The 22713-nt window shown below is 42.3% G+C and overlaps 1 protein-coding gene across 4 annotated transcripts in view; it reads left to right on the forward strand.

The window, feature by feature from the left end:
• The window catches only part of RAPGEF4 (Rap guanine nucleotide exchange factor 4), a 321086-nt gene that overhangs the window by 251146 nt on the left and 47227 nt on the right, over positions 1–22713 (forward strand). For all 4 annotated transcript variants that reach the window (XR_007134020.1, XM_047772897.1, XM_047772898.1 and 1 more), the window contains exons 13-17: positions 498–574; positions 1013–1159; positions 3197–3312; positions 9637–9725; positions 14436–14514. Coding sequence is in view for 3 of the 4 variants with exons in the window: in XM_047772897.1 (XP_047628853.1) it covers positions 498–574; positions 1013–1159; positions 3197–3312; positions 9637–9725; positions 14436–14514 (508 nt within the window). In the remaining variant the exon portion in view is untranslated. The remainder of the gene's footprint in view (positions 1–497; positions 575–1012; positions 1160–3196; positions 3313–9636; positions 9726–14435; positions 14515–22713) is intronic.

The raw sequence follows: 22713 nt of genomic DNA on the forward strand, positions 1-22713 counted from the left end.
TTGTTCCCTCCTTTATCTCATTCTTTTCTTTCCCTCCCCAAGTTAACTCCTACCCTCTAAAAGTATCATTACAATTCATTTTTTTTTAAATCTGTAGATCCATATCTATCAACACCACGTAGTGCTGATTTGCATGTTTTCAAACCTCATGTGTCCAGATTACTTTTAAAAGTTGTTGTCTCTAGCATAATAAGTTCTGACGAATTGCGGGAGACGGGTGTTGCTTTAACAAATGGATTGCTGGTGAATTTTTATCTAGCAAATACATACAGTTTAGGGCATAGCATGGAGGGCGGTGTTTCTGTTCCTTTCATGTTCTATAGAAAGGAACATAATATTCTGCCTGAAGAAGTTAGTATTTCCTAGTAATTTTTTCCCTTCTGGAATAAACGCATAATTCTGGGGACTTAAAAATGCTGATTTGATAAGCTGTAATTTATATTGATGTGTCTCTATTCTTGTCACAAGTCTTTTCGTTTTTTTTTTTTGTTATCTAGTGTTTAACCAGGGGGAAGAAGGAACCTCCTGGTACATTATTCTAAAAGGATCAGTGAATGTAGTCATTTATGGCAAGGTAGATATATCTCTTTCTTCTTGAAACTTTACTATGCTCGCTCTACTAGTGGCTCTAAGTGTTAACAATGCAATGCTACAATTAAGCTTACTACACCATTGGTATTCATTGTCGAAAAGACATTGTAGCATCTCTAATCATAAACTATCTAAGTGATTATACTCAGAGGAGTATTGAACTTTCTGGGCCTCCTCTCCTGATAGAGCATCATGGATACATTTACATCAGGCCCTTGCCCATAGTACTCAATGGAACAAAAAGGAAACATTATAATTTGATTATGTGACACACACACATACCCCCACCACTTTGGCACCCCTGGGTACAGCCCCGTTGATGTATACAGTGTTTCAGGGGCAGGGGCCTGGCGTGTGAGGCGGGTGGGCATTTGCTGTGTTTTCAGGGATCGCCTTCATGGAGATACCTCGCTCTCTCCAGGGTGTGGTCTGTACCCTGCACGAGGGCGATGACTTTGGCAAGTTAGCCCTGGTGAACGATGCCCCAAGAGCTGCCTCCATCGTCTTGCGAGAAGATAACTGCCATTTCCTAAGAGTAGACAAGGAGGATTTCAACCGGATCCTGAGGGTGAGTCCTGTTTTCCATGTCGCCAGATGCGTGAAGGATTGAGTGTAGAGGTCACAGATCAGTACTGTGAGCAATGAATGCTCTAGTGCCAAAGGGCTTTGCCTACAAGCCTAGCATGTTCAGTGTGCTAGTGTGGGTTCTGGGGTCCCAAAAGGTGGCCAGTGGGGCATGCTGTGCTGGACCAAATAGCCCTGCACCCACCTGAACTGGCCCAGGAGAATTGAAGACAAACAGCGATGCCTTGACGCAATGTCAAAGTCCGAGACATTTCTCTCTGGCCATCCTAGGCTTCCCCTTTTGTGTCCTTCCCTGCCTGTCTCTCGTGTCTTTCTCTATCCTAAATCGTCGTATGTCTTCTGAAATCGGAACCTTTCTCCTGTCATCACACATTTCTGGATGTATTGAGTGATTACATTTTGGTGGGATTTAATGTCCACCATGGTTACTCCAACCAAGCGTTTTCATTTCAAATGCTTTACGTCAAATTGATTCACACGAAAGGAAATTCAGACTTTGGCAAGTAGGTGAAGAATGATGAAAGGTAGGGGGAGCCGTGAAATGGCACTTAAAGCTGGCTCTGCAGGTGTGCCTGATATAAGTTGTTAAGGTATTTGTGAGAGTGGCTGATAAACGTTTAGAAGAAATGCCCACTGGTGTCTCCCCACCATCCAGCTCCTGGTCCCTTGGGAGGGACAACCCAGCTCTAGCTGGTGGAGGCCTGATCGTGGACTACTGGGCAGGATGACACGGTGCCACCACCCCTGGCCTTTGAGGTGGCCCGTGGTCTCTCCCACCTCACCCAGAGAGACTGTTCTCTCCAGGAGAACTTCGCTCTGTTTTCTGCCAGTGCACAGAGCACACGTTCTTCTCTGCCTCTCCAGCCTGAGCATCTTTTTCTACCCTAAAATCCTAAATACAGCTTCTGTGCTTTCTGGTGCCTTTGGCATTATTTAATGATGAATTACAATCTCGTTCCCGTTCCTTATGCATGGACACCTGTCCCTACACAGCCTTAAATACTTGTCTTTGGTGGCAAAATTTCTCACAGCAAAGTTTGTCTTAGGAATGAATTCTCTTAATGCAAAAAAAAGTTAAAAATTAAAGCATTGAATAATATAGGAGGAAAAAAAGCCACATGGAATTTGACTTGCTTTTTATCCAGTCTCTTAAAATAGGAACCAAATGATGGGAGAAAGTACATTAAATTTTTTTAATACATTATTTTAAATGACATTGAAATTCGAACTTTAGTCTTTTTGATGTTTACGTACATGGAGTTTACACTCAGCCAAAAAATTCTTTGAAAGTATCAGATTAGGGTCATTAGCATCGCTGTACTTTACAAAGTTATTCAAAATAACTGAAAATGTGTTTAGCAGATTTCAAATAGTTTTTTTTTTTTTTTTTTTTTGGTGGCTGCACCCACATCATATGGAAGTTCCCAGGCCAGGGATTGAATCTGAGCTGCAACTGCAACCTATGGCAGAGCTGTGGCAGTGCCAGATCCTTTAACCCTCTATACCAAGCTGGGGATTGAACCTGCGCCCCCACAACAACCAGAACCACTGCAGTCAGATACTTAACCCACTGAGCCACAGTGAGAACTCCTCAAACTGATTTTTTTTTTTAAGTCTTTTGATTAGAGGGAATACATGCCACTCCTAAGAAAACGAAATAGCCTCAGAAGAGAATGAAAGATCTCTGTTGAACCTGAGTGCTGTTTGCCACATATTTTTATAAAGAAAAAGCACATTGGCTCCTCTCTCTGCTGTATCACCCTCTCCCAAAGGTTTCTCTGAGCACAACGCCACTCCTCTCTCCTCAGCTGATTTTCTGAGTCTGGAGTAAACGAGTTTTAAAACCGCATGCCTCAAACCTCATCTCTGACCATTCCAGCCCTTGACTTTGAAAATGACTTAATTTGTAGACACAACAATTAGCATCACAAGTGCCAAATGAGTTTCTGAAGCATTTGAAATTTTTTTCATTGTCTAAGAAAACGGCAGCATCTGTATGTGGTGTAATTTGTATTTGCAGGACGTGGAGGCGAATACAGTCAGACTTAAAGAACACGACCAAGATGTCTTGGTGCTGGAGAAGGTCCCAGCAGGGAACAGGGCTTCTAATCAAGGAAACTCACAGCCTCAGCAAAAGTAGGTTTGCATCCAGCACTGTAATTGCCAGACTATGATTAACCTTTTCACATGGTCTCATCATTTCTACAATAGCACGCTCTCCATTTTTGTGGAAGGCGGCAGTGTGTGTGTCTTTTTTTTTTCTCTGTATTGACTAATCACACATCTCGTGGAGGATAATGTATCCGTTCCTGGCACTGCATTGAGCTTGGTGAAGCCTAGAGTAATTCGGGGGAAAATATTCCCCACTCTGAGACCACACTCTCTGTACCGTGTGCAACGTGATAGGTTTGGGACAGAAGCGTTGGAGAGAACAATGGGAAGAGGAATGCCAGGCAGCTCAAGGGATACTCAGACCCCTGGGTGTGGAGAACCTTTGCTGTTGGTATTTCACATTTAGGCTTTCTCAAGAAGTGTTCTCAGCTTGTATCAGAATGAGCATCGGTGATGGAAGCCTGGCCTTTAAGTATACAAAATAGTCTGTCGATCATGGCCTAGAAGCATCTATTTGGCCTCATCCAACTTATTCTGCTGATGTCAGAAGGGTATTTGCTTTACATTTCTCGGGTCACCTGTTTAACTTGACTCTCACTCAGTATATCTCTGTTCAGTTCCGTCTTTTACTGTGACTTCTTACATGAGACTTCTTTTAATCAAAGACACCAACTTGAGAATTGTAAGACAGGGGAATTAGGAAACGTAGCTCCAAGGATTGCTAGCAAATTACAGAATCTCATTTTTAAACTAAAAATTAATTTTTAGTCTTAGAGTAATTAAAAACACCAGTTCTGTAGCTAAAGAGATGTGGCCAAACACTATGTTGAGAAAGAATACATCCCAAGTGGTTTTCTTTCTTTGCCATTCATCAAGGCACTCACCATAAATGATGAGTTTTTATGGTGTAGACTGAAAGCCTAAAGCTCAGAGAGTTCATCTGGATGAGTCCACAGATCTGCAAAGAAGGGAGGAAGAAACAGAACGTTATTGACTAGCCACAATATATTTTGCATATTTTATCTCATCCTTATTTTGATCCCTTTTAACAGATAATGGGAAAATGTAGGCTCAGAGAAGAGGGTTACTTGCTCAGAATTGCAAGTGCTTGCATTCACGTGCAGCTTGACGAACTTCCAAGTCTAAGCTCCTTCAGCCTCACAACTTACTATAGCAAAATACAGTGTGTAAACACTCTGTCCTTAACACTATCCAGTAAATGTTGCAGAGCAATATACCTCAAAAGGCCTGACATAAAATAGACTATATCAAAAACTATCTTTTGGACTTCCCCTTGTGGTACAGTGGCCTAAGGATCCAGCATTGTCAGTGCAGTAGCTCGGGTCACTACTGTGGCATGGGTTCAATCCCTGCCTGGGAACTTGCTTTGCACACCAAGATGCAGCCTGAAAAAAAAAAAAAAAAAAAAGGACTATCCTTTCACTTACAAACCTATAAAATTATCACCCAGAATTCTTTTTGTTTGTTTGTTTGTTTGCCATTTCTTGGGCCGCTCCTGCAGCATATGGAGGTTCCCAGGCTAGGGGTTGAATCGGAGCTGTAGCCGCAGCCTACACCAGAGCCACAGCAATGCGGGATCCCAGCCATGTCTGCAACCTATACCACAGCTCATGGCAACGCCGGATGGTTAACCCACTGAGCAAGGGCAGGGATTGAACCCGCAACCTCATGGTTCCTAGTCGGATTCATTAACCACTGAACCACCAAGGGGAACTCCCCAGAATTCTTTATTATTTTTCACTACTATGCATTTTTTTTTTTAATGGCCGCACTCATGGCATGTGGAAGTTCCTGGGCCAGGGCTTAGACCGAAGCCACTGCAGTTGAATTTTGAACCTACTGTGCCATAGTGGGAACTCCCTACCATGCATCTGTAAAATGTCCTTGCTCAAATATTTTTCAATACTTGTCCTTCCAGCCCCAAAAGCGGATGAGAATGAAAACATTTTTATGTGAACGTTGGGACTACCCCCAGTGATTTTCTTTAGAGCTCTTAAATATAACTAGACCATTTCATCGTGGTCATCTACATTCTTTAATAATGCCTCAGATGTCTGAGGAGAATGCTGCTCCTTGAAAAAGCGAGCCTTGAAAATCCTCCATAACCTTGAAACATTTGACCGAGAGACCCCCAGGAGGCCCGCTTCCTTCACCTCTTCAGAGGGTGGGAGGATGATCAAACGTGTTTGCTTGTTACAACAGCTTCCATTCAGAGTGCTCTCCAAATAGAGATTTTTGTGTGTGAAACCCCAAATGAAAGAGAAAAGGAGACCACATGTATTAAATTTATTTTAGGCCTGTTTCTGATTTCAGCTCTCTCTTCTTATTTGTAGACCCATCTGAATTTCTTATATAACTCAAAGCCTCATGCAGGTTCACGGCACACCATTTAGGAAATATCAGGAGTACGAAATAGTGCCCCATGCCCCGTCCATTCCCTCAAGAATAAAAAGCCTCGCTTTCAAGGGGTCATTTTCCATGTCGAGCTTTCCTGAGCCAGATCAGTGTTGAAAAGGCAGGGCGTGGGTGGGGCCTGTAAGTGAATTTTGGCCTCATGTTCTGGGCAACTTGGAGAAGATGGCAATGACTTAACATTTAGGATCCTTTAGGGCCTCTGTCTTCTCAGAAATAATCCTGTTTCAGCTCAAAGAGGGTTACCGTGAGCTGATAAGATTGCTTTTCAGATTCACTTTACCCTGAGAAATCCAGAATAGTTTATGCGTGTAGTTGGTCCTCCACATCTGTGGGTTCCAATCAAAAATTTCCCTAGAGCAAAACTTGAATTTGCCATGCTGGCAACTGTCTAAGGAGCATTTTACATTGTATGTACAACTATTTACATGGCATTTACCTTGTATTAGGTATTATAAGTAATATAGAGATGATTTAAAGTATACAAGAGGAAGGATGTAGGGATGTAGGTTATATGAAAATACTGTGCTATTTTATAGAAGGAACTTGAGCATCCATGGATTTTGGTATCTGCAGGAGTCCTGGCCAGTCCCCTGTGGATACCGAGGAATGACCATACATTGTAAACTTTCAAAACTGCCTAACTTTCCTCAAGCCACTCAACTCCGAGTGTGATATAAAAATGTCAAAAGCCAGAGTTCCTGTTGTGGCACAGCAGAAACGAATCTGACTAGGAACCATGGGGTTGCAGGTTCGATCCCTGGCCTTGCTCAGTGGATTAAGGATCTGGCGTTGCTGTGAGCTGTGGTATAGGTCATGGATACAGCTCGGATGTGGCATTGCTATGGCCCTGGTGTAAGCTGGCAGCTGTAGCTCCAATTGGACCCCTAGCCTGGGAACCTCCATATGCCACGGGTGCAGCCCTTAAAAAAAATTAATTAAAAAAAAATAAAAATGTCAATAGCCACTGGGAACTATATCTAGTCACTTATGATGGAGCATGATAATGTGAGAAAAAGAGTGTATGCATGTATGTGTGACCGAGTCATCTTGCTGTACAGTGGAAAATTGATAGAACACTATAAACCTGCTATAATGGGAAAAATAAAAATCATTTTTTAAAAAAGTGTCAGTAGCGAGAAAGTATTTCTCATGATGGATAAGCCATATGAAGCCCTCAGACGCTTACCACTTTGAATATCTTCTGCTCTGTGGTTATGTGGTTTTCATAAGAGAGAATTTGAATGACTATTCCTATTTTAGTTACTGTGTTGCTTTTTCCTTAGACTATCAACCACCCCATCCTGTAACTCCATCCTGTTTGCAGAAAGATAGTCTCTTTGGCACCTTCCCCCACTTCTTTTTGTTCTAGGTGCAAAGTCTGGTCCTCATTTTCACTTCTGACAAGGGAACCAATTTCTTGGTTTGAAAAAGATTTTCTCTCACAGGTTTAAAACCTCATTGCTTGAGTGATATATAACCAATCGAAGTTCTCTTTAACTTGGACTAGAGTAACTTTGTCATGCAATAAACCGAAGAGAGCCAAATTGTCTGGTTTTTAAGGCCTTCATTTCAACAGAGGTCAAGCAATAGGTGCCTGGCAGTGTCCAGCCTGCAACAAAGCAGTAGCATATTTCACCCAAGCCCAGAGCTGCAAGATCACAGGCCAGAAGTTCCCTGACCCTCCCGCTCCAGAGCTCCCAGTCCTGAATAGCCTTCTGTGGAGCTAGGAGGGAGAGGACAGGGGTGGGCAGCCACAGCAGCTGTACCACTGGAGGAAGCCTTTGGCAGCAAAAGGTGATTGCCCTGGTGTCTGTGATTGACCAGGTGGGCAGAGAGTAGGGATGCCATGTTCTCTCACTGGTGAGGTGATTGTGTCTAAGGCTTGTCACCCAGACAAGCCTTTGTTCTTCTTGACCAGACAGAACACCCTAGCTAAGGGGTGTCCTAACCAAGAACACCAGAATGGGAAGCTAGCCTTCCACCAGAGTAACACTTCTGACAAGGGAACCAATTTCTTTTTTTGTTTAATTTTTTTTATTATAGTTGATTTATAGTGTTCTGTCAATTTCTGCTATACAGCAAAGTGACCCAGTCATTCATGTATACATACATACATACACACACACACACACACACACACACACACACACACTGTTTCAGTCGAGGTTACCTTCCAGGAGGGCTGCATGTACAGCCTCATTCACACGAGGGTTGCCTCACTCATTCTGTGTTCACATGCACAGGGTCATATTGTTGGGTTGCCTCTTCTCCATTCCACCTGCCAGGAAGTTAAGGCCCTGAGATGTACATTAGAGATGTTCTTGGGATCTTAACACACCTCCTCCAAGACCTCCAACAGGCAGGGAAAGGGTATCAGTGAGGAGGGGAAGAAATCCAAGTTCTTCTGGAGCGGAATTCTATTGCTGCCTTCCAAAGACAGGAGAATTTTATTTTCATTATTGATTTATTTCCATGGTTTTGCTTTAAGTCAAATGCCAAGCAGAAAAGCAAAGTCTGAGTTTTAGACTAGGAGCCTCATGTCATCTTAATGTAGTTTTAGCCTATAGTTTTCGCTCACTGGTTTGTTACTGTCTTGCATGTGATTTTGAAATAATCCAACTTCAATTTAAAAAATGAATTCTCCCATGTTGACTGAAGAGCTTCCTGGCTAGATCTTCTGAAATAATGCCTAACACCCCCTACCATGCTAGATAATTTATATTCGACGTTGAAATAGATGTTATATTCATGGATTTCTGCTGCTGTTTTCTTTCTTTCCGGTTTTTGTTTGTTTGTTTTTTGTCTTTTTAGGGCTGCACCGCATATGGAGGTTCCCAGGCGTTGGGTCAAATCGAAGCTGTAGCTACCGGCCCACGCCACAGCCACAGCAATGTGGGATCTGAGCCTCATCTGCAGTCTGCACCACAGCTCACAGTGATGCCAGATCCCTAACCCACTGAGCAAGGCCAGGGATCAAACTCACAACCTCATGAGTTCCTGGTCAGAACTCATGCAACTTCATGGTTCCTAGTCGGATTTGTTAACCACTGAGCCAGGACGGGAACTCCGGTTTTGTTTTCTTTTCCTTTATTCTTAGCTGCATTTCCAAAGCACATACCAGTGTACAGTTGGGAAAGATGCAGCATTCCAGAAATAGGCAGGGGCATCCAGTGTGGGACCCAAATTTGACAGCAAGCAGCCCATATATGGGTAACCTAGTGTACTGTCACTTCCCCTCGCCTGCTCCCCTGCCTGACCTGAGCTGCCCTGGGATTGACAGGGTCCTTTTCATTCCCCTTGGAACAGGCTGAAGTGCCTCATTTCCCAGCCTGCTGAAGCCACTCTCCAAGAAGGTTACTTTAGTCCCATGTAGGGAAAAAAGAAGAACATTTTAATAACTACTTCAGTTTCTGATTTTTCTGTCATCCTCCTGTGTAACTTTACCAGTATGCACGGTCTTTCTTACCATAACGGGAGCAGGGGTCATAACTTATCACTATGGGTGTTCTCGTCGTGGCGTCGTGGAAACGAATTCGACTAGTATCTATGAGGAGGTGGGTTCGATCCCTGACCTCACTCAGTGGGTTAAGGATCCAGCATCACCATGAGCTGTGGTGTAGGTCACAGACACGGCTCAGATCTGGCATTGCTGTGGCTATGGCTGGCAGCTGTAGCTCTGATTCGACCCCTAGTCTGGGAACCTCCATGTGCCGCAGGAGTGGCCCTAAAAAAAAAATAAGTTATCACTATGGTTCCCTGGGATCTCAAAAAAAAACCTTAGATAACTTGATGAAATGTCAATCAACTATACTTTAATAATAATAAAAAATAAAAAACTTATATATGTAAAAAGTGTATATTAATGATTTGCCCTCTCTTGAAAAACTAATGATGGTTTAATTTCTTATCCAGGTATACTGTGATGTCAGGAACACCTGAAAAAATTTTAGAGCATTTTCTAGAAACGATACGCCTTGAGCCAGCTTTAAATGAAGCAACAGGTAAATACAGAGAACAGTTGTGTGTCCATTATATCCATACAGCGCATTGTTTAAAAAAAAAAATTCTGAATCCATTCCCAGTGCGTGTAGCCAAAGCAGCTTTACTTTATTTCATTTTATTTTTTGCCACACCCACAGCACATGGAGGTTCCCAGGCTAGGAGTTAATTGGAGCTGTAGCTGCCGGCCTACGCCAGAGGCATAGCAATGCAGGATCCGAGCCGCATCTGCAACCTACACCACAGCTCACGGCAACGCCGGATCCTTAACCCACTGAGCAAGGGCAGGGACCAAACCCGCAACCTCATGGTTCCTAGTCGGATTCGTTAACCACTGCGCCATGATGGGAACTCCCCTGAAATTCTCTTTTAAGCTTTAATTCTCTGTGCAACTATATATTAGAGAGATGTGTCTTATTTCGGTAAACGAATAGATGATATGTGATATACTGAATTTCTTTCCTCTTAAATTCATTCTGTTTCCTAGCTACATAAATTCACCCAGCTTCTGGTGGCTTGCTGATCATCAGTGGCATCCCTTGGCTTGTAGACACATCACTCCAACCTTAGTCTTCTTTCATCTTCACACGGTCTTCTCCCCATGTCACTTCACATAATCCTCCTTCTGTGCATGTGTCTCGCTGTCCAAATTTCTCCTTTTTATAAGGACACCAATCATATTAGATTAGGTCCCATGTTAATCATCTCAACTTGACTACATCTGTCAAGACGTTATTTCAAATAAGGTCACATTCTGAGGTACTGGGGGTTTGAACTCCAACATATTTCTTTTGAGGGGAAAAAAATCAACCCATATACCACCTTCTGGTGAACCAGTCTCGTTAATAGCTAAGGCGCAGGTTGGAGGGTAAATGAGATGAATCTCATCAGCGAACCAAGCGTTCAGAGTTTTGAGATCCTTCTCCCCTTTGTTACCATCTTATGTGTGACTTTGAAACAACCTACATTCAACTCTTTTAAAAAAAAAAAATCATTTGCTACTGGCCTGTCTTTTGGAATAATGAGTTCATATTTTCAGCAAACTGAGCTCCACAGAAGAAGATTTCTCACTAATAGAAGTTCAAAAATTTGTGTTAAAAACTTAGTGGTTATTCAGAGTCCATTCCTGTCACTTGGCAATATCCTCAAGGTAAAGTTATTATTATTATCATTATTATTATGCCTCCTAAAAGTCTTTTAGCATTGATTTACTTATTATTTTCTCATTGGGTCTCTCCCTTTGATTAAGTAGATTATCTGAGGTTTTTCCACTGTTGTGAATTCATGGGGGAAGCAGTCAATATAAAAGCCAGGATCTCTGGCTCCAGGGAAGTTATTTTCAATTATGTGTTGAGGATCTTGAGCTCCTTTTAAGCTGGATGGATGCTGGGGAATAAGAAGTCACCCTCCTGTCCTCGGGAAGTTTATAACCTGCCAGAGGACCTAAAGGAATGTGCAGACAACTTGATCATAAGGCTCAGGGGCCCAGGCAGAGCGCCACAGAGAATACAGCCTTTGAAGTGGTCCTGAAGGAAGGCTGCTAACCAGTAACTGGAGACTGAGAACATGAGTGCTGACCTAGAAACAGACCAAGAAGACCAGGCACTCTGGTTTTGCTAGACTGTCACGTACATGTGTGTCACAAAGAAGGCAGGGCTCAGTATTAGGGACCAGGCCTTGGAGCATCTTAAATGTGAAGCTAAGCACTGGGAAGTGGTTGAAGATGTCTGAGCAAGGAGAAAATGATAAGACCCTTTTTTTTTTTCCCTGTCTTTTTGCCATTTCTTGGGCCGCTCCCTCGGCATATGGAGGTTCCCAGGCTAGGGGTCCAATCAGAGCCACAGCAACGTGGGATCTGAGCCGCTTCTGCGACCTACACCACAGCTCACGGCAACGCCGGATCCTTAACCCACTGAGCAAGGCCAGGGATCGAACCCGCAACCTGTGGTTCCTAGTCAGATTCGTTAACCACTGAGCCACGACGGGAACTCCAATAAGACCTTTTCTTAAAGGCAGTCCTTGAGGGACCAGTTAGGACAGGATTGCTTGCTTCCAAGAGGCAAACATAATCTCCATTACACCAAGTTTCTAGGACCCGAGGTCAAGAAAACTACAGCAGATTTTTTTCCCCTCTGATTAACTGTTGCCCAGGATGTATTATTGCCTAATGCAAGGAACAGCATCTTCTCTCAATTGAATATTGACTGGAAAAAAATTCTGGTACATTAGAGACTACAGCATCTAAGGAAAGATCTGTAAGATCTTTACTATGCATGAAGGACAAATGTATTCTTCCTTTAAAAGTCGCTCCTGAAAGAGGAGGGGACTGGATTTGCTTCTTAAAGACTTGAAGCCCAGGAGTTTCCATTGTGGTTCAGCAGGTTAAGAACCCAACACAGCGTCTGTGAGCATGGGGGTTCAATCCCTGGCCTCACTCATTGGGTTAAAGATCCAGTGTTGCGGTGAGCTGTGGCATAGGGCACAGATGCAGCTTAGATCCAGCACTGCTGTGGCTGTGGTGTAGGCCCACAGCCGTGACTCTGGTTCTACCCCTAGCCTGGGAACTTCCATATGCCACAGGTGCAGCCATGAAAATAAAAAGAAAACAAAACTTGAATTGTTTTCAAGTGTATTGCATGGCTGCCAACATAGGTTGTGATTCTTGACCATTCCATTGATATTAGAACACATTCATCTCAAAATTTAATACTAAACTTTATCCCCCGCGGTTTTTCTGGTTTTGGTGTTTTGTTTTGTTTGTTTGTTTTTAACAAGTAATATTCATGGATTGAATATAAAGAATAAATCAGTATATTTTTCCTAGTCAAAAATACGAATTGCTACCTGGTCATCTGGACGCTAAAAATACTCTTAGCGCAGCCTCATGAAACCCATGGATGCAGTGGGGTAGGAGGCCTGAGAAATGTCAGGGTTGACAGTGAACCTGGTTTGTATCATAGACATGAACACCCCTGGGCTTGATAGTACATCCTCTTAATTTACCTGCAAATATCTATCTTCTGCCTAAGACCTCTTGGTTTCCCAGACTTTCTACTTCCGTGACCAGCATTTGTCCTTGAGTGACTTGGGAAATGATTTTCTAGTAGGAAGTGATTTTAAAAATCAAGTCTCAAGAGTTACTGCTTATGGGAACAAAGGCACAAGAAAGCCACCTTGATTTGAGATGTGGGAGCTGGGGGATTACCGTGCTGATTGGCCGGCTCGCCAGCCCTGAAGCACCCTACTCAAATCTCTGCGTTAGCAAAATTTACATGCCTGTGTGACACAGGCCTCTGGGAGCCTTATCAGCATGCATTTTCTCTCTTATCCTCAGAGAATACCTATAAAGCTTAAAAAGATGACCCTAGATGTTAAACTCGGACATGTCAATGTCCTTTTAATACTTAAGAAAAGACGTCCCTTACAGCTTCCATCTGACACCTCCGCACCGTCTCTGTTTGCATGTAATGGGACTGAAATGACTGGTAACATCTAGTGATAACAACCTGGGTTATACTCATCACTTACATTTGAGTATAAGGGTTTTATGTGACATGATAGAGGTGTTAAACTAAAGCTAAGGTGGAATCATATTGCATTATATACACGTATCAAATCAGCATATTGTACACCTTAAACTTACACAATATTGGGGGACAATTATATCCATTTTTAAAAATGGGTACAATGGTTAAACTTGTAGTCAGTGATTCCAGTTTTGATGGTATTTGTTAACTTAAAATGTAAACATTGGAGATTCAATGTATGTGGTTAACATGTTCATATTTCTCACCGTTTTCTATTTGAAAAGTTATGTGGCTTTCACAAATCTCAGCCACGGCAATTCATTTTTTAATCGAAAACCCCCTTAGCATCTTGGATTCCAGAGCTTTTAACAGGTATACTCCTAAGGCTCTCTAGATCTGTCTTCACATATTTTCCCATCAAGGCTGCCTGGATTGTGTTGTCTTTGCAAAGGAGGACCAGCATCGAGTTCAAAATGAAGCAGATGAGGCTTATTTGGGGGGACTTGGCTTAATTCTCGTGCCATCTCCCTACATACCTAGCTACAAAATAGCTTCAAATATAGGCCAGTCACCGTTTTAATCTACTGGAGAGCTTTTGTTTTGCTTTCTATTGCTGCTCACAGCCTTTATCTTGTCTTTTTATTTCTTCTTTTTTTGCTGCTTTTGTTTCCCTCACCAGTTCTCTGCTCTTACCACCTCCTTTTTCTATAATTCTGTTACACTTTCATCTTTTATTGCTCCCTCTGAAAACAGGAGGTGAAAAAGAAATAAAGGAAAAGAGGTATTGACAAAAGACAGAAGGTATAAAGTAGACAAAAGAAATGACCATGTCTTAATTCTGCATGCATGGTATTGCGGCTCTTAAATTATATATATATTTAGAATTCACTGTGGCTCAGGTGACCAGTGCCATTATTACAAATCTGTTTTTAAACTACTGTTTTTTTTTTTTTTTGGTCCATTGTCCTAAAAAATTGAGGTTTGATCTCCGGCTCGGTCAACCTTATCATTTTTATATGCGCAGTCCTCCTTCGTGTAGTAAAACTGCAGTACCCCCAAGCCAACGTCTAAGAACCATTGGCCGAGAACAAATGAATAGATACTCTTGATTTCCAAAACATTTCTACAGGAATCTAAGTTCCTTTTCTGCTTTGTTTTTACCCCCCCCCCCCCCCCCCCCCGCAGAGTCTGTCTTAAACGACTTTGTTATGATGCACTGTGTTTTTATGCCAAATACCCAGCTCTGCCCGGCTCTGATGGCCCAATATCCTTTTGTTGTAAGAAGTCTGTTCCCTCAACGACACTGCACGTGTGTATCTCTTTGCATGCTCTAAGGTAAGTCATGGCCCAAGGTAGAACTGTGCTTTTGACCCTTATCAAGCTCCGAGATAGCAGTGGTTTTACCCACACAGAGATGTCCAGCTCTTCCTGGCCTGGTTTTGCTGTGCTCTAAGGATTTCCTCCTCATTTCCTGTATAGAGAAACGTGAGCCAAGTCACCTCAGGAAGGTGATGCTGATGAGAAATATACATACCTGGGAGGTAAGCTAGAGAAGACTACAGAGAAAGATATCATCAGGGGTAGTTTCCTAAGCCCGGAGACAGACTTTGTACCTCTCTCGGGGTACCTGGCAGGATGGATCGTGATTTATTTTTATCTCTCTAAGCTGTAGTATTAATCTGACCATTAACCTGCTGAGATATATACAAGTTATCATTGTGGGGTCACTTTTCTGTCACATTTCTCCTAGTCCACCCTGTCCTCTATACACCGAAATGTATTCCTTTGCTGTTATTTTTATTGTCCCATTGACTTATGTCAAAGATACAAAACTTGAAATTTTAATGGCAGTTCTTCTAGGCGTCTTGACACTGAGCTTGTTTGGAGGGGCAGTTTTTTGGTTTTTGGTTTTTGTTTTTTTTTTGGTCTTTTTGCCTTTTTCTAGGGCCACTCCTGTGGCATATGGAGGTTCCCAGGCTAGGGGTTGAATCAGAGCTGTAGCCACAGGCCTACGCCAGAGCCACAGCAACTCCAGATCCAAGCCACATCTGCGACCTACACCACAGCTCACGGCAATGCCGGATCCTTAACCCACTGAGCGAGGCCAGGGATTGAACCCGCAACCTCCTGATTCCTCATCAGATTCATTAACCACTGAGCCATGACGGGAACTCTGAAACACTTTGGGCTTTTTAAGCAGTTGAATATATCGAGAATGGCCTTCTTTATTCTGAGCAATCCAATCACTGCTGGCATGTTTTCCTTTTTCAGAATTACAATTGCCCTGATTCTCATTTTCTTGTTCACCCATAATTCTCTTTGAAGTCAACAGAATGTGTGAGGAGAGGAGATTGGAGTTGTGTGTTCTATTCAGAGGATGCTGCAAGAGTGAAATTTGGGTGTTTATTTGCCTGGAAACTCTTTCCAAGTAACAACAGTTTAATGAGACTTAAACATATTATATATTCTTTCTAGTTCATATTCAGTTTTTCACAAGTAAAATGAACACATTCAGCATCTCTCTGTGCTCTTTTAGCTCCATACATGGTAATCATTATTAGACCTTTGAGATTTGTTGGAAAGAAAATTAAAAACCACCATTGAGTTTATATTTTTTTTCAACAGTGAGCATGTTGATAAGCTTAAGGCAAACAAAACCAAAGGGAGAGGGAGAGAGTGTGGTGGGCTAAGTCATATCATCTTTACAGCTCAGAGCCCCAAACATTAGGCTTATATTCTTTTTGCAAATTCTGGTTTCATGGAGTTCCTGTTGTGGCTCTGTGGGTTACAAACCCAGCATAGTCTCCATGAGGATGCAGGTTTGATCCCTGACCTCACTTAGTGGGGGTTCAGGATCCAGCGTTGCTGCAGCTACAGCATAAATCATAGATGTGGTTCAGATCTGGCATTGCTACAGCTATGGCTCAGACTTGGCCTTGCCGTGGCTGTGGGATAGGCTGGCGGCCACAGCTCTGATTCAACTCCTAGCCCAGGAACTTCCATATGCTGCAGGTGCAGCCCTAAAAAGAAATTTTTTTTAAAATTATGATTTCGTATGAGCTTGTTCTTCTTCAGAATTGGTTGAGAACATTCATAGCACAGTCCTCTAGTTAAAATAGAAGATCCTAGAGGGAAAGTCCACACCATGCCCAGGTAGGGAGGTGAGGAGATAATGCTGTTTAGGGGAGGAGAAGACAGAAAAGTGAACAGTAGCATCAAGGGAGGCCTGTGATAGCCACTCCTACTCTTTTCTCTGTAGATGGAGGGGATGCAGGATGACTGGGTGTCATCCACACCACCTAGTGCCTTCAGACCTCCTCCACTTCCAGCCCTGCAAGAACTTAGATTCTCTTAAATGCTCTATTCTGAATTAATTCTCCCCATGTCAGCACCACTGACCCATATTATACCACTTTATCTGTACAGAAGTCTATTGGATTGGTGTCAGCTTTATTTTACAAGGGAGAAGTCTGAGGCTCAAAAATAAACATGTCCAAGGCAAGTGGCAGAACTAGGATCTATGCAGGTCTTAAGCTTCCAAGCCTGAGGTGTGTCACTTTTTTATTCTTCTTCACAACTTATTTCCTTAAAAGCATATCCTTTAACTAGAATTGAGGAACACTTCTTGGAAATGGATTGAATGTACATGCTTACCTGCGCTTCGGTTGGCTAAAGCCAAAGTAGGCCTAATTCGTTGTGCCCAAATGCAGTGTCCAATAGAACTTTTTGCAGTGATGGAAATGTTCTGTATCTGTGCTGGCCACATAGCCACTAGCCTTGAAATTGGCTCCTATGACTGAGGAATGGAATTGTCCATTTTGTTTAATTTTCATTCATTTAAACATAAGCAGCCCCATGTGGCTAGTGGCGGCCATATTGGAGCTGAAGTCCAGTCCTTGGATACTGGGAATCAAGGAAGAAGGACTGTCCAGTAGGGTCTGGAGGAAGCATGCCAGGGAGGCTGGGAGCTCATTATGCCACAGGCAAGCAGCCAGGAAGGGCTCTGTCTGTGAAGGTTGCATACACATAAGTGCATTACGTGGTGCCAGGGCTTGCTTTCATCCCTCTTCCTCTGGGAAGATGTTACATAGGCTCCATTGTAAGCTCCTTTTTTGGGTCATAAGTAACATAAGCCAGCCATGACTGACTTAAGGAATAAAGGAATTTGTCAGAAGGATATGGGGTAACTCAGGGAATGAAGGAATCCTTAAAGAGCCCAGGTCTTAGAAGTGACCTGGTGGAGCAGCTAGCTACTAAGGACCCAGCTGTTAGAGTAAATCTACTCCACACATCTTGGGCCCTCACCTCGTGCCCAGATCCCTGGGAGGAGCTTGGGTCATAGCTGATGTCTTAGTCAAAGGAAGGCAAAGCACCTTAACAGTTTTACACAGACTGCCAGGAGAGGAAAATCGAGAAAGTGGAGAAATAGATGATGAACAGGCAAAAATTAAAAGCACATATGAGGAGTTCCCATTGTGGCTCAGTGGGTTAAGGACCCGACATTTTCTCTGGGAGGATGCAGGTTTGAGCCCTGGCCTCTCCCAGCGGGTTAAGGATCCAGCATTGCCGTAGGCTGCTGCATAGGTCGCAGACGCTGCTCGGATCTGGCGTGGCTGTGGCTGTGGCGTAGGCCAGCAGCTACAGCTCCCATTCAACCTCTGGCCTGAGAACTTCCATGTGCTGCAGGCACAGCCATAAAAAGGAAAAAAAAAAAATACACATATAAATGCGTAGCACCATGTCCGCTTGTGACAGGGAGATCTAATATAAAACGGAATAAGCGAGCTAATACCCATGGGATTTAGGGACTAGTAAAATACTTCACCATGTTGCCTTAAAGCTTACATTAAGTGAGTTGATTTGGCTGAGTGTTTTGAAAGTACTTAATATGTGTGACTTTTCATAGCAGCCCTATGAAGAAGTCAGTATTTTCACTGCTCTTTTTCCAAATCAATAAACTAGGATAATGAAAAATTATGATTTGCTCAGAGAAAGGTAATTACGAGTACAGAAAAGATTTGAGCCCTGAGCCACTGGCACCTATTTCTGTCCTTAATCCACATTGTATGCCTCCTCCAATTTTGCTTTTAGCACAGAAGGAGATGGTAGAACTCTGTTTCACATTCATATTTCAGGCCTTTTATGTGCTAATGAGAGAGACTTTCTATTCATTAGATATGCTTGGGACATGATTTGACCTGATGAATACAAGTGCTTTATAATGAGTTTTTAAAATTGTATTTGTTCAATTTCTGTACTTTTCATTCTCTAGTTTCTTTAATCTTTCTAAAATCTGCACTTAGAATTCCGTTCAATTTTCCATTAGTCTTTTAAGAAAATTAAAACCCCCTATAACCCTACCAGGTAGTACTGCAGTTAACATTTTGGCATGTAGCCTTCCAGTCTTTTTTCTATACATATAGATTTATGCTTTGAAATATAAGAATGGTGTCATTACTATTAATAACTGTGTGTGCTTTGTTGCTAAACAAACACAGCCATTTCTCTACCATTCAGTATTTTTCCACACCATTTTGCGAAGTATAGATAGCTTCGTCATCCTTAAAAATAGAGCATTCTCATTCTCATTTCTTAGTATCCTAATTTTTTGGCTTAGTATTGAACATGAGTTTTATACTTTTAGCATGGAAACAATTTAGTTTCTTATATAAAAAGAAAACATAGAATACAGATTTGCCACTAAGTTTTAGCTAAAACTGCCTTTGTTTATATTTTGTCCCTTGTACAGAACCAGAGTAAACACAACAGCTTTCCTAACTGAAAAGGCAGAGTCTCCCTCCTTTATTTCTCTGTGAAAATGACCTGGGGATGTTCTCTTTGTAAGTTGACTTTGGTTCTCTAAGAGGAACACTTATCAAAATTTGTAAATCAAGATTTACGGAAGCGCATCAGATTCTTAAAGCCATGCTTTCAGGCATATTCTTCAGATTTCTAAGAAAAATTGTCAGCTTAAATTTTGTTGAAGCCAGATTTTACCATTTTAGTCCCTTCCTGGCTTCTGCAAAGTGTTTGACCCATGTGTCACCATGAGAGCAATTTACTTCTGCAGATATGCAATTTGAGAGTTTATTTCCAATAACAAAGACTTGGTTTGATGATGATATGAACGTGGTGTCCTCTTTCAAAGAAAATGACGATATTATTAGGTATTCTACATAGTATTTTATATACCTTTTCTCCACCTCGTATCAACACTGTGCAATACGTACTCCTTTTGCATTAAGGAAGTGAAATTGAGCAGAGAAATAATTTGCCCCAGGTTACAGAGCTAGCAAGGGTTAGAAGGATAGTTGAACCCAAGCAGTGTGATGCATTAGGCCAAGCCCTAACTCCTCTGCTATGAATACAAGCCCCTGATTATAACTTTAAAAAAAATAGCCAAGAACTAAGGGCTTCCGAAAATGCAAAGAATTCTGAAAATCAGTGAGAAAAAAATACATTCTGAGCAAGAAAATGGGAAGCATGTCAAGATGACAGTGCAGAAAGCACTCCCGGGAGCTCCAAGTTAATAGGTGCACACAAACCCGGGCAGCTTGGGTGGGTAGGAATAGCAACACGGAGTTAAACCCAGAAATGCCAGGTCCTGTGAAAAATTCCAAAACCATCCATTTAAAGATTTCTGAATTATTTCCAGAGGCAGCTCAGTAATAATGACGAGAGCGCCCCTTTACCGAGCAGAGCACTTTGTATGCCTCTGATACCTTTCTGCATGGTTTCCTAACATGGCCTCATCTCCCCCTTAACAATTCTTCTATGATGTTTACCAGTGATGAAGAGACTGAGGCTCTAAATGGTCAATCCATTGACCAAGGGTCTCACAGTTGATCGGTGGGGAAGCCAAGATAGGAACCCGGGTGGTCTAATTCCAGAAGCCATGTTCCCAAGCACAGGTGGCAGCAAGGAAGGAGCAGACTTGGTGCTCAGGTTGGGGATGCTCCACAAAAGCAAGCAGTAAAGGGGCCCCTAACACAGTGGAGAAAGCGAGAGCTCTGAAGTCAGAAGACCCGGGTTTAAGACCTGCATCTTACAAGCTATATTACTTAGCAATTATCCTTCACCTCTCTGAACCCCATCTACACAAGGGGTAATTATCCCTGCCCTACCCACCTCCCCACGTTGTTGTGAAGATCAAATGAGGCTGTGTGTGTGAAAGTACATTATAAACCTTAAAGCCCCTTGTAAATATCACCCCCATAAATAAATGATTGTACCATCATGAGAGGTATATGGCATAAGAAGACTATACACAAGCTTTGTCTAGTCAGTGGGCAGATGACCCCCAAAGTTTGTTTTCAGCTGCAAGCAGAGATCTTGTATGCAAAGCAGGGCTTTCAAAAACAACAACATTGAAGAGTATCAGTTTGAATGTTGATAAGTGTTTTATAAATAGCTGCATAATTAGCATGTACTTACTGCTAAAAGTATACATAATATTTTATTCCCTGTTGTAGGCTGTAATGAATCTGCTGCCTCTACATCCTAGGAGGTTTTCACTTACTTTCCCCGTGATAATTTTAATACATGGAACCATTATTAGCTGAATTAAGAATAAGTAAATGAGCAGTAAAAAAAAAATACAGAAAAATTACAGGTGCCTGTGGTGAGTAAGATAATAACTAGGTAAAAATATATGAAATAATTACAGTGTTTGAACGGCAGAGCCGGCATGAGGAAAATGACTCAATGGAATATTAAACCCGCTGTTGGCAGGAGAGAGCGACTCCGGCCTTCACCTCTTGTGATTTTCAGCCCTAATACCTCACTGAAAACAGATCCAATTTGTCCTCATTCACGTTTATGTGATATCAAAGGTGCTGGTCCAATTCAATGAAGATTTAGTCATTCTGAAAGCCTATGGTCCTATAGACTAAATACCAATAACCAAAATGTTCTGTTTAAAAGATGTACCAGACTTTCGGTAGTTGTTGTGGTCTATTTCTGGTTTGTAAATAAGTTCATCTGTATCATATTTAGATTCCACATACAAGTGATATCATATGATATTTGTCCTTCTCTGACCACACTTCATACGATGCTCTCCAGGTCCATCCATGTTGCTGAAGGATTCTGATTTAATACTCCTGGATGGTGAAAAATCTTAATACCATGACGAGAAACCTCAGGTTAGGATTTGAATCATCAGTAGTTTAAAATGTCTGGTCTGGTTCGTAGTGGCGAGCCCCTGCTTTCTCAATCGACAGGCACTGGACGAGAGCGCTAGTTGAAACACTAGCAGAGGATCTAGTTCAGACCTTAGGAATCCTGTGCCTCTTGACCCTCAGATTGTCCCGGCTGCAACAAGCACCTCTTGATCTTCGTCACGTGCCTTGTCTTCTCTGAGGGCTTTGGGGGATCACTTCCACATCTCAGATCTGACAGACTTCCCTGTTATCTGACAAACTCCTAAATCGCCTGGTGCCGCTGCAGAATATACACGTGGATAAAGACATGTTCATATCAGACAAACACACTAACGAGTCAGCAGAGTATGGGGAGGGAGGTAAGAGAACTGAGTTCTAGTGCGAAGAATTCCTTTGATGAATTCAGAAAAATCACTTCCCCTCATTCTACCTCAGTGGCCTTACCTCTAAAACGGAGGAGCTGAAGGAGATACATCAAAGTGCTCTTAGAACTCAGGGTCTGGGATTCCGGGAGCCATCTGAAACCAACTCAGTCTATCAGTCATGAGTTTGGCCACTTCAAGTACTATGACCTTTTCTTAATTGTGTTAAAAGTAAAAATTCAGTGAATAAATCCAGATTCTCTTATAGCACTTTACGAGAATCAGATGAGAACCAGGTTATCTCTCTGGGATTCTTTTCCCCATGAATTCCAGCAGCCATACTGCTTCTTACCAGAACCTAGTTGTCATGATGTCAGGAGTCATGACCTTATTCTATGCAAATATTGCTTGATCATTTGACAAATCATTGGGTTAGTGCATTTGGTATTCTCTACTAATTGACACTTTAAATAGACATTAGCTAAGTATGTATTTCAGATGGTGTTTTCACATGTTAAAAAATGTGTGTGTGGTGTGCATTGAAATCCTTTCTAAATTGTTATTCGTTCTGGAGAAGAGTTCATTTCTATTCCACATAGGGCTTTCTCCATCAAATGGTTAATGCATCATTCCAGTTTTAGCCACAGGAAGTAATGGTTTCTGTAAACTTCCAGATGCGTGTAAATTTATGAACATACCATACTTGAAATGTTGCTCTCATTAGGTTGCTTTTTTTTTTTTTTTGTCTTTTTAGGGCCGCACCCAAGGCATGTAGAGGTTCCCAGACTAGGGGTTGAATCAAAGCTGCAGCTGCCAGCCACAGCCACAGCCACAGCAACACAGGATCAGAGCGCGTCTGCGACCTACATCACAGCTCATGGCAACAGTGGATCCTTAACCCACTGAGCAAGGCCAGGGATCAAACCTACATCTTCATGG

This window comes from Phacochoerus africanus, chromosome 3 (genome assembly GCF_016906955.1).
Source record: "Phacochoerus africanus isolate WHEZ1 chromosome 3, ROS_Pafr_v1, whole genome shotgun sequence".
Classification (NCBI taxonomy): domain Eukaryota; kingdom Metazoa; phylum Chordata; class Mammalia; order Artiodactyla; family Suidae; genus Phacochoerus; species Phacochoerus africanus.